At 40.6% G+C, this 13,139-nt stretch overlaps 1 protein-coding gene across 2 annotated transcripts in view; it reads left to right on the forward strand.

The window, feature by feature from the left end:
* The window catches only part of ERC1 (ELKS/RAB6-interacting/CAST family member 1), a 511,631-nt gene extending 499,236 nt beyond the window's left edge, over positions 1-12,395 (forward strand). For both annotated transcript variants that reach the window (XM_044914971.1, XM_044914972.1), the window contains one exon: positions 12,101-12,395. In XM_044914971.1, coding sequence (XP_044770906.1) covers positions 12,101-12,238 — 138 coding nt within the window. In that variant the 3' untranslated portion in view covers positions 12,239-12,395. The remainder of the gene's footprint in view (positions 1-12,100) is intronic.
* Positions 12,396-13,139: the final 744 nt, after the last annotated feature.

The raw sequence follows: 13,139 nt of genomic DNA on the forward strand, positions 1-13,139 counted from the left end.
GTGTTTTAGAAGAATATTTAATCACATGAAAAACTATTTGTAGTAATTAAGTGAAAACAACAATTTATTAAACAGTATGAACAGTATGAGTTGATGTGTAAGTGGAACATTCACAAAGAAGTGTTTATTAAGCATTTGAAAAATGTGGGTCAAACTCCGGAGAGAGAAGGGAGTTAGAGATGTAATTATATTGACATACCTTGATAATCCTTAAGTTTAGCTCGCGCACGGGTTATTTTACTATTTTCTTTTGAATGTGTGTGAAACTTTCTATGCCAGAAGTTATTCAGACCCCAAAAACCCACAAAAACCCATCTCAAAAGAAGTAAATTGGCAAAGAAGGTAGATTAAATGTGTTAATGCACTAAGGTACTTAGAATAATACCTGACCCATAATAAATGTCCCATAAGTTACTTGCTGTTTTTATTACCCATAAGCTAAAGATATAGACAGTGTTACCCCAGCAGAGGACAAAAAAGGAAGAACGGAGGAATGCCGCCCCTTGAGCCCCGGAAACCTCTGCATGTGTGGGAGGAAGCAGAAAGAACAGCAGTAGGACAGAGAAGAAATACAAGGACAGGCAGAGGAGAACCAGAAAGTCAGGAAGAGAGATTTTAGAAGGAGGTGTTATCAGAATAGCCCAGAAGAGCTCAAGCAGGTTGAAGACACTTAAAGCCATTGAATTGTGCTGTTAGGGAATCCTTGAAGTTCAGTTTTGGTTTTTGTGTTCCTTTATAACATGCATGCAAAAAAATACACAGATGATAAGATGCAACTCAACGAGTTTTTACACACTCATGTGATGAACATCTGGGACAAGAAGCAGAAAGTTCCCAGCACCCCAGCAGCCTCTTGTCATGCACTACTCCACCCTCCATGGGTGACCTGACTTCTAACACTGGAGATCAGTTTTACCGGTGTTTTAACTGTTTATACCTGGAATCATACAGTGTGAACTCTTTTGCATCTTGCTTCTTTCATTCAACATCATGTTTATGAAATGTGTCTATTATGATATACATAGGCATAGTTCATTCGTTCTCAATCCTGTATGTCACTCCATTGTATGAATGAATATACCACAATTTATCACCTACTTATTGATGGACATTTGAGTTATTCCCAGGTTTGGGCTATTTTTCTGGATTCCCTTCTCTCTTCCATTGGTCTGTATGCCTGTTCTTGTGCCAGTTAAGAAGCTATGTTCATAACTATAGCTTTATAGTAATACTTTTCTTCATGATTGTTCTTCATGTTCTTATAACTTTGTTCTCTGAGATCGCCTTGGCTATTCTTGGCTCTTTACATTTCCACTTATGCCTTGAATTAGCTTGTCATTTTACACGCACACGTGCACACACCTGCCAGAGTTTTTATTTGGCCTGTATTGAATCTGTAGATTAGTTTGGGCAGAATTAACACTTTATGCTGTTGAGTCTGATGATCCATGGTCATCTTGCATTCCTCCATTTAAGATATCTTTTATTTCTCTAAATGACGTTTGATAATTTTCGATGGAGAGGTCTTGGCTTAGTAACCTTTTGAGAGAGCAGTTTCAGTGAATAGCAAAACGTAAATTCTTTTGGTGCTAAGGAGGGAAATAGGAAACAGAGGTAGCAAATGTAAACCATTCCTTTGAGATGTTTGATGGTAAAAGAAAGGAAAATTGGTGTTAGCTTGTGAGATTCAAAAGGTCGTTTCGGGATGGGAGTGCCCTTGGAAGCCATGGTGAAAGACCCAGGGAGAGGAGAGTTTGGAAGCACAGAGATAACTAAAGGGACAGGGACATGGAAGGGTGGCTCAAGTTAGCCTGGAAAAGAAATTAGGAGCAAGGACTGTTGTGAGGTTATTGGAGGTAGTGTGTTTCACGTCTGCATTACCTTAGTAACAATTTCCTCAGACGCCCTGGTTGCTTACACAGTGAACAGTACTGAGCCGTACGGGCGCTGTGCCCTTTGTCACCGATGGCACAGAACCCGCACGCAGGATGTTTGAAGCAGCAAGACTTGCTGCCCTCACGGTCATCCCTAATCCACATGTTCAAATCCCTATTTCTTTAAGCAGAGCATATTACTTTGTATTTTCCTCTACTGTGCATACCTACTCATCTATTATTCCGATAATCCCTTCTTCCAGAGTATCTTAGTTAAACGAAGGCTTAATCTTAAGGTGCCTGAGAGACTTGAGGAAGATTTTGTAGTAGAGATTTTATATATGGAGGAAACAAGGGTGCTGAGATAAGGGACTTAATGCTTAAGTTCTAGAAAAAGCTTACAGTTTAGTGGAAATTATTTTACTTTGGAAGTGTTTTTACATTTGTTGTGGTTTGCTTTAGATGCAGAGCTTTCAATACATACACAGAGAATTGCATCTCCCTTATCTAGAGAGGGCATTGTGTAAACTTACGTGCTATATGTAATTATGGTGTCTTTAAGAAAGTAAACCAAGAAGACAGTATTTTTCACTGTAGTACTTGTAGTGGTGGAATTAGCCTGCCGATATTAGAAGGGAGAGAAGAGGAAGTGGAAGATCTTGTTGGATTACTCAGTCTTATATACTAGGTTTGGATATGGAGCTTTAACAAGGAAAGGAAAGAGGGCGAGAAAAGGATTTAATTTATTGCACTAGGATGTAATAAGCATTTTCGTTGAATCCCAGAGATTACATGTTTGTACTTTTGGGGAAATTCTTTTCTGATGTTAAGTCTAAAGTGGCCTTTCTTTGGGGAGGAGGTGAGAGTTGAGTAGGGGGCAGAGCATGGGCAGTGGGCAAGGGGTAGAGGGAACAAGAATGTCCTGAGTGAGATCTGGTAAATTACACTTCAGAAGCTAGAACACACTTTTCCCAATTTAACCATAGGACCCGCTGCATACTGATACCATACGAAAAACTTCCTTTTTTTAACATGTGATGCACATGCTAAAGAAATATTTTAAAATAACGAGTTTTTGATGAAATGAAAAACATTTCAAGATTTGTTTTCACACCTGTGCTGTATAACACATCTGTCTGTGTTCTTAGTTTGATTACTTCACATTGCCTTTCTTTCCTAAGTGCTTTTTTTTTCTTTCACACGTTGCTGTACTCCTTTGACTTCAGAATGACTAAAGCTTTGCGTTTCAAAGTCAAAATAAAAATCCTCATTTTAAATGTAATTCCAGTCTCACAAGAAAAGTTGAGGTGTTTGATTTTTTTTTTAAAGATTTTATTTATTTATTTGACAGAGACACAGTGAGAGAGGGAACACAGCAGGGGGAGTGGGAGAGGGAGAAGCAGGCTTCCCGCTGAGCAGGGAGCCTGATGCGGGGCTCGATTCCAGGACCCTGGGATCATGACCTGAGCTGAAGGCAGACGCTTAACGACTGAGCCACCCAGGTGCCCCTAAGATTTTTTTCAAGACAGGAAATGTTAGCATATAAGGGATCAAGTGCCAATGAACTCTCTCCCTGCTCAGCCATGCCCACATCTAATATTGCTTGCAGATAAAACGCAAACCACTCATAATCCCTGGAGAACAGAGAAAGCCCCACCAGATGGAAAGCAACTCCAACTAATGAAGGAACACTTCCTTCTCTAAACTTTGTGGTTGTTCTGATCCCTTCTCTTTTTAAATACCTTTTCCCAGGCAAATCATTCATTAGCCCTTGGAAAAAGCATAGTCTCACAGTCTGCCTCTGGTTTTTTCCCCCTAATCTTTTTCTATCACTTCTAGTTGCCCTTTCTCCTCCAGTGCTAAATCACCCCTCCCGCTTCTCATGTACACCCTCCTGACATTTGTAGGTCATAATCATGTTCCCTCCCCTTAGTGTTCAGTTAGTTCAGGTTTGACACTTAGTTCTTCTAATCCTGCCTCATAAAATGATCCTTTCAGCTTCTTAGTCATGCCTGCCATTTTCCTTTGAACTTATTTCAGTTTGTCTCCATTTTTCGGGTAATGAGGTACCTGAAAGGGAACACAGTGCCCTGGGTGTGGTTTCCCTGAAACCACTGAACAGAACGAGGGTCCTCTGAAGGATAGTGCCCAGGCCTAGCCAACCCGAAGGCCTTTGTCACCCTCAGAGACTGGTACTGCTTCTGTCAAGACCCAGTAATTCCTGTATTCCTCAACTTCAGCGAACAGCCAAGTGCATGTCCTCCTCCGTGCCTTATGAGCTCATACTATTTCAAATACCATTTTCTAATAGCAGCTTTGAATATTTATATTATATATTTTTATCCATATTTCTTATCATTTCAATGCTGCTTGCGGTATGAAATCAAACAATACAGAAGTATATAGAGTAAACAAAATGGATTAAAGACCTGAATGTGGAAGGGGCGCCTGGGTGGCTCAGTCGGTTAAGCGTCTGCCTTCAGCTCAGGTCCTGATCCCAGGGTCCTGGGATTGAACCCTGCATTGGGCTCACTGCTCTCAGTGGGGAGTCTGCTTCTCCCTCTTCCTCTGCACACCCCCCAACCCGGCTCGTACTCTTTCTCACTCTCTCAAATAAATAAATAAAATCTTTAAAAAAATAAATAAAAACCTGAATGTGAGACCTGAAACCATAAAAATCCTAGGAGAAAACATAGGCAGTAATTTCTTTTGCCATTTCCCTTGGCCACATTTTTCTAGATTTGTCTCGGGCAAGGGAAACAAAAACAAAAATGAACTATTGGGATTACACTAAAATAAAAAGCTTTTGCACAGTAAAAGAAACCATTAGTAAAACAAAAAGGTAACCTACTGAATGGGAGAAAATATTTGCAACCAATACATGCAGTAAGAAGTTAATATCCAAAATATATAAAGAACTTAGACCACTCAACAGCAAAAAAAAAAAAACCCCCCAAATAATACAATTAAAAATGGGCAGAGGGGGCGCCTGGGTGGCTCAGTCATTAAGCATCTGCCTTCAGCTCAGGTCATGATCACAGGGTCCTGGGATCGAGCCCCACATCGGGCTCCCTGCTCAGCAGGAAGCCTGCGTCTCCCTCTGCCTGCCGCTCCGCCTGCTTGTGTTCCCTCTTTCGCTGTGTCTGTCAAATAAATAAAATCTTTAAAAAAAAATAAAAATGGGCAGAGGACTTGAACAGGTATTCTTCCAAAGAAGACATACAGATGGCCACCAGACACATAAAAAGATGCTCAACATCACTGATCATTAGAGAAATGCAAATCAAAACTCTGATGACATGATGAGATATCACCTCACACCTGTCAGAATGGCTAGAATAAAAAAGACAAGAGCTAAGAGTGTTGGTGAGGATGTGGGGAAAGGGAACCCTTGTGCACTCTTGGCGAGAATGTAAATCCGTGCAGCCGCTGTGGAAAACAATACCGGAAGTTCCTCAAAACGATAAAGATAGACTAATGCATGGTCCAGCAATTTCACTACTGGCCATTTACCCAAAGAAAATGACAATAATACTAATTAGAAAAGATACATGTACTCCTATGTTTATTGCAGCATTATTTACACTAGCCAAATTATGGAAGCTAACCCAGGTGACTATCAGTAGAGGAATGGATAAAGAAGATGTTATATGTGAGACAGACAGACAGACAGGTGTATCTACACACATACGTATATATTTTGGAATATTACTCAGCCATAAAAAAGGAATGAGATCTTGCCACTTTCAACAATATGGACGGACCTAGAGGGTATTATGCAAAGTGAAGTAAGTCAGACAGAGAAAGACAAATACCATATGATTTCACTTACATGTGGAATCTAAAAAACAAAACAAATGATGAATAAACAAAAAGCAGAAACAGACCCATAAATACAGACAATGAGCTGGTGGTTGCCAGAGGGGAATGGGGTAAGCGGCTGGGCAAAATGGATGAAGGGAAGCGGGAAATACAGGCTTCCAGTTATGGAATGAATAAGTCATGAAGATAAAAGGTACAGCGTAGAGAATATAGTTGATGGTATTGTAATAGTGTTGTATGGTGACAGATGGGAGCTACACTTGTGGTGAGCATAGTATAACATATAGGTTTGTTAAATCACTATATTGTACACCTGAAACTAATGTAATATTGTGTGTCAACTATACTTCAGTTTAAAAAAAAAACAGGGGCGCCTGGGTAGCTCAGTCGGTTAAATGTCTGCCTCCGGCTCAGGTCATGATCCCGGGGTCCTGGGATCGAGCCCTGCATTGGGCTCCCTGCTCCGTGGGGACTCTGCTTCTCCCTCTCCCCCTGCCTGCCGCTCCCCCTGCTTGTATTCTCTCTCTCTCCCCCCCAAATAATAAATAAAATCTTTAAAAAAATTTGTTTAAGGGCGCCTGGGTGGCTCAGATGGTTAAGCGTCTGCCTTCGGCTCAGGTCATGATCCCGGGTTCCTGGGATCGAGTCCCGCATCGGGCTCCCTGCTAGGCGGGGAGCCTGCTTCTCCCACTGCCTCTGCCTCTCTCTCTCTCTCTCTGACTCTCATGAATAAATAAATAAAACATTTAAAAAAAAAATTTGTTTAAAAAGCAGTAAAATTGAAAGCCCTTTCATCCATTCAAACTAGCCATTCTTTAATAGTTTTGGATTTCTCTTTATATATATTTTGGATGGATGGATGGATGGATGGATGGATGGATGGATCTCCGAACATACCGGTCTCTCTCACTTCTTTTTGACACTGAGGTTGTTAATAAATTTTTTTCTTACAGATTGTCTTGATAAACAAACTTGTGTATACATTCTTGAATTTCTTACTGGTATTTTTATAGAATATACTCTTAAAAGTGGAATTATTTGGTCAGAGGATATTTGTGTTTAAATTTGGTTGATGAGACCAAATTGCTCACTATATTCCCACAGTAGTATAAGAGTACCCACTTCCCCAACAGTGGTTGTTAACAGTCTTTCGGAAACTTTTGCCAGTGTGATAGGGGGAACAAAACCCTATCTTGTTTAATCTGTATTCCTTTAATTACAAATGAAATTGAGCATTTTTATGTGCTTATTAGCCATTTGTATTTCTTCAGTGAATTTTTTGTTCATATCCTGTGCCCATTTCTCTGTTATTAGGCTTGTAGTACCACTTTCATAATACATGGATACCAGTACTTGTCCTTTTGTCTTTTTTCCCTTTAGTTTATGTCAAGGTATCTTCACTCTGTACTCTCTTTGTTGAGAGTTGTTATCATAAATGGATGTTGAATTTTGTCAAGTGCTTTTCCTACATCTGTTGAGATGATATGATTTTTATTCTTCATTTTGTTACAGTGGTGTATCATATTTATTGATTTACAGATGTTGAAGCATCCTTGCATCCTTGGAATAAATCCCACTTGATCATGGCATATGATCCTTTTAATGAAGTATTAAATGCAGTTTGCTAATATTTCATTGAGGATCTTTGCATCTATGTTAATCAGGGATATTGGCCTGCAATTTTCTTTCTTTGTGTTGTCCTTTTCTAGTTTTGGTATCAGAGCAATACTAGCCTTGTAAAATGAGTCTGGGAGTATCCCTCCTCTTCTGTTTTTTGGAAGAGTTTGAGGATTGGTATTAATTCTTCTTTAAATGTTTGGTAGAATTCACCAGTGATGAAGTCATCTGGTCTTGGACTTCTGTTTGTTGGAAGGTTGATTAATGATTAATGATTCAGTTCCCTTGCTAAGAATACGTTCAGATTTTTTGTTTCTTCATGATGCAGTTTTGGTAGGTTGTGTGTTTCTAGGAATTTATCCATTTCTACTAGGTTGTCCAATTTGTTGGCATATAGTTTTTCGTAGTAGTCTTTTTTGATTCTTTGTATTTCTCTGGTATAAGTTGTAACAGCTCTTCTTTCACTTCTGATTTTATGTATTTGCATTCTTTTGCTTTTTTTCTTGGTAAGTTTAGCTAAAGGTTTGTCTATTTTGTTTATCTTTTCAAAAAACCAGCTCTTAGTTTCATTGACTTTTTCTGTTGTCTTTTTAGTCTCTATTTCATTCATTTCCACTCTCATCTTTGTTATTTTGTTCCTTCTACTAACTTTGGGCTTTTTTTTCTAGTTCCTTGAGGTATAAAGTTAGGTTGAGCTCTTTCTTGCTTCTTACTGTAGGCATCTATCACTATGAGCTGCTGTTAGGGGCACCTGGGTGGCTCAGTCGGTTAAGCATCCGACTCTTGACTTTGGCTCAGGTCATGATCTCAGGGTTGTGGGATCAAGCCCTGTGTTGGGCTCCTTGCTCAGTGGGGAGTCTGCTTGAGATTCTCTCTCTCCCTCTCCTTCTGCCCCTCTTTCCCCTCTCTCTCAAATAAATAAATCTTTCTTTAAAATGCTTTTACTGTATCCCATAGATTTGGTATATTGTATTTACATTTTTATTTGTCCCAAGGCATTTTTTGATCTCTCTTTTGATTTCTTTCTTGACCCATTGATTTTTCAGTCACGTTGTTTAATCTCCAAATATTTGTGAATTTTTCTGTTCTTTTTATAACTGATTTCTAGTTTCATACCATTGTGGTTGGAAAACATGCTTGATGTGATTTCAATCTTAAATTTATTAAGATTCATTTTAAGGCCTTACATATGATCTGTCCTGGAGAATGTTTTTTGTGTGTGCATTAGAAGAACATGTATCTGCAGTATAATTTTTAAATCTAGATCTTTAGGTAATTTTAAATTTATGTTTATATATGGTATGAGCAGGAATCCAACCACAGCTAGGCCCAGTTGATCTAATACAATTCATTGATTTCAAATGCCTCCTGATCAGATTCTAAATCCAGTGATCTAATTTTATCAGCACAATACTCTTCTAATTAGTGTCTTTTTGTGTCTTATAATCTGATAAGCCAGTCCACACATCATTTTTCTTCCTTTCAAATATTTTCTTGGCTCCTGTTATATATATGGATAAATTTAGAATTAATCATCAAGCTCTGAAAGAGCCTTTGGGATTTGGTTTGAAACATATTTGTGGTATATTTTTAGGTGAAAACAAAATCAGTTCACAAATAATCTATATACTGTCATTGCCATTTTGTTTCTAAAATTATATATATAATAAAACAACATCTCAAAGAATATACAAAAAATATGTAGCAGTGGTTATCTCCTGATGCTAGTATTATAGTTCATTTTTTTTCCTGGTTTTTGTTTTCCAAATTTTCTACAATGTGTGTGTAATACTTTTTAAATTAGTAAAAAAAAAAAAATACTGAAAAAAATACTGAACTAAAATATATCCATTAGTAACTTCATGTTTACTTAACAAACAGAAGCCAAATGGGAATAAAAAATGTTTCGCAGGAAATAAATATGTGAGTTGTAGAAAGTGAAGTGCAGATACCTGGCTCAGAATATAACCCGAAGATGTCTGGAATGTTCCTGGGAAGGACTGAGGTGGGGAAACGGAGGCCGTACAACCATACAGCCCCCTCCGTTACCCTGCGCAGTTGACTTCAGTTCCGTTCAAGAGATGTGAGAGTCACAGTCTCCTCGCCTAGCAGTCTCTCCGGGCTATATTCTCTGCAGCTGGATTTAAAAGGCACCTGGTTTAGGGTGCCTGGGTGGCTCGGTTGGTTAAAAGGCACCTGGTTTCTTTGGTTTCCCCATTTCAGAGATTCACATTCATATGACACAGCCAGACCTTGAAATGCGTCAAGACTTAGTGTAGTCTATATCTGGTCCTTGCATGTCCTGAGGTCTTCGTCAACATTTAACAGAAAGAAGATTGCAAAATCTGTTCCCAGCGCTTTGATATATTCGAAGAAGCAGCATGCTCATTCTTGGCTCACAGCATGTAGATTCTGTCAGCGGTGCAATTAAAACTTGGTTCTGTTTGCTCTTTAATCGACATGCTCTGTCAAGGTAATCTTACCAATTTAGCAATAATTATAACAACATCTAACATTTATCAAACATTTTCTGTGTGTCAAGCATTGTACTGCACTTTATATGAATATCTCATTAAATCCTTAAAACAGCCCTATAAATGTATTGGCCCATTTTATAAATGAGAAAACTGAGGCTCAGAGAGGTCCAGGTCATACAAACTGGTAAGTGCCACAGCTGACATTGAAACCCAGGCAGCCTAACTCCAGAACCTGCGTCCTTAATACACTGGAAACTCAGTTTTTAATCTCTCTGCTTTCCTAAAAACCTGCTCTGCCTCCTGTACTTTCAGTCTTATTTGCTTACTGTCCTCAGCTAGAGCTGTCAAAATGATCCTCCATCCCCTCTCATTGAACTTCACCTCCTATCAGTCAGTTCTACCTTGAGGAAGTCTCACGCCCATCTTTTGCCCCCCGTGTCCCCTGGCCCTGCCCCATGGCCCCGGGCTTGCCACAGTAACCTCCCTTGGCTGAGTCTTCCTTCCACTCAGTCTAACGTGTTTTTATCTTCACAGTTCTCTTCCGAGAACATGAAGCTGATCATGTCACTGCACCGTTTAAGAGCTCTTAGAGTTCCTTTTTTGTTTGTTGTTTTTTAACCAGATTAGATCTGAACTGCTTAGCTCTCCATCCACAGTCTGGCCCCAGTCTGCCTCTTCAGCTTCATTTCCTGTCATTCTCTACGCAGTCCCCTTAGCTTACGCTCCCACCGCACTGAAAGGTTCCGTCTTCCCGAGGTCTGTGCCAAGCCCCTTCATAGCTCTGCGCATCTGCATTTCTTTCGTCTGCTTGAAAGCCTCTTCTTTGATCTCCCCACAAACTCCTCTGCAGCTCTCAGGATCCACATCACATACTGCCTGTAGTAACATCTGCCCAGACCCGTCCAGGATGCAGCTGTCATTCTTAGGTCTTCCCCTGTAGCACGCGTTCAGGCCTCGCTTGTGGTAACTAATTATCTGTGCATGTGTTTGTCTCTTCCATTAACCTACATGGATCTCGGGGCAAAGACCAAATGCATTCATCTTTCAGCACCGAGCACACAGGATGCCCTCAGTAAATGCTGGCTTAATGCTTGAAGGAATGTCCAAGAGAGCGTTTGAAACAATAGGAAGTTAGAATTATACTTACTCCTAAACAGAGGACTATCTTATGTGTTTCTCAGAGTAATCTCTTTAACTAAATTAGCGGGCCTAAATTAGCAGGTAGTCTAACATACTGAATAAAAGTGGTTTATAGCAAAAGGGAAAGGTCTTTTAAATATGTTTCCCTAGGACAGAGGACCATTATGCAAGATGAAGATCCATCTGAGATCATGCGTGTGCCCCTCTCCCCTGCTGGGCATGGGTGTGATATTGTGACACAGTGGAGAGAACATTCTCCCTCGCGTGAGAGCACTGGTGCTGGCTTACCCCCTTTGGGACTTGGACTGGTCACCCCTTCACGAGCAAACACTCGATGTTAACTTGGACCCCTTCCTGCTTGGGAACTTTGATGCAGGAAGACTTCCCATAGAAAGTACCTCTCCTTTTTTTGGTCATTTCTTTTTTCATTTCCAGCTTTATTAAGGTTTGATTGACAAATAAAACTGACATAGTAAGTGTACAACATGATGGTTTGGTACACATTGTGAAGATCCCCAGAGTCGAGGTAATGCATCTGTCCTCTCACATAGCTCCTTTTTTTTTTCCCTTATGAGAACATTTCAGTTTTACTCTCTTAGCATATTTATTTATTTTTTTAGGTGGGGAGAGGGGCAGAGGGAGAGGAAGAGAGAGAATCCCAAACAGGCTCCATGCTCAGCAGCGCAGAGCCCGATGCGGGACTCAGTCCCACGACACTGAGATCATGACCTGAGCTGAAACCAAGAGTCAGATGCTCAACCAGCTGAGCCACCCAGGCGCCCCTCTCTTAGCATATTTAATTATACAGTACAATGTTATCAACTGTAGTCATCATATTATACATTAGATCTTCAGACCTTATTCATGTTATAACTGAAAGTTTGTACCCCTTTACCAACCTGTCCCCATTTCCCCCACTCCCCCCGCCCTTGGTAGCTACTATTCTACTTTGTGTTTCTGTGAGTGTGTCTTTTCCCCCCAACCCCCTTCCACTTAGAAGTGATATCATGCAGTATTTGTCTTTCTGGTTTACTTCACTTAGCATAATGCCCTCTGGGTTCAGCCATGTTGTTGGAAATGCCATTTCCTTACTCAGGAGCAATAACAGTTAACCCAGTGCGAACAGCATCATTTTATTTTATCTGAAATCCATCTTCCTTTCCCTTTCAGCTTCAGGATGAGTTAGAAAAAGGTGAACGGGACAATGCAGAGCTACAGGAGTTTGCCAATGCCATTCTCCAGCAGATAGCAGATCACTGTCCCGATATCCTGGAGCAAGTGGTCAATGCATTGGAAGAGTCATCCTGACCCTGCTCTGTGGGAGCCCAGCAGCCTGCTGGAATAAATCCAGGAGTCGAGAAAGAAGAGCTGTAAGGAACGGGCACCCAGAAACTTCCTGGCACCCAAAAAACACTACAAACTCTATCCTATCTTGGTTGGTCCTTTGAGTGTGATTCCAGCACCCTTTCTACAGCTGGACATCTTAACTCTGCCTTTCGACTTTGGATATTGTCTCTACACTAATTTTCCTGATGTCCAGGGTGGGTAAGTGGCCAGGTTTCCATGAAGAACTGCCATCCAGTCATCAGCAGTGGAGAACTGTGGAAGCTGGTGGTTCTGCCCTTACAGAGGGACATGGAGTGGAGAGCCCTTCTTCCTTCTGCCCTTGACATGAGAACTAAACCTGGAATCTCCTTGGAGTTCAACATTTTGAAAGAAACTTCCCAATGGACTAGAGAGCTGAGTGTTCTAATATCACAACAGGTGCTTTCTCCTAAAAGGGTAAAAAAAAAAAAAATCTTAAAAAGAGGGGGGAAAAGAGAGAACAGGGACAAAGAGAAATTGACTCTTCTTTTTACTGTCTCTTTTGCTTACTTTCACGTGTAATGTTTTATGCAGGGGAGCTGCAAGCAGGCCTCATGATGGCTTAGTGAGTTTGGAGTCTTTACCCAGCCCTCTCTGTCTCACTCATCCTTGCTCTTCTCAACCAGTTAACAAGAGGATGGTGTGGACAGTTCTCCCCCGGGTCCCTCTTGCTTAAGACCTTTGACCTTATTATACTTAGGTTGTCAGATCATACATCTGGATCTGAAAGAGAAGAAGGGTTTGACGTGAGGCCCTGCTGTCACCACCTACAGCTCTGCTTCTGTAGAAGTTCCCTGGGGCCAGGCTGGTTTCTCCTACACATCTTCATTGGCATTCTAGGCCC

The sequence above is a fragment of the Neomonachus schauinslandi genome, chromosome 5 (genome assembly GCF_002201575.2).
Source record: "Neomonachus schauinslandi chromosome 5, ASM220157v2, whole genome shotgun sequence".
Taxonomy (NCBI): Eukaryota; Metazoa; Chordata; class Mammalia; order Carnivora; family Phocidae; genus Neomonachus; species Neomonachus schauinslandi.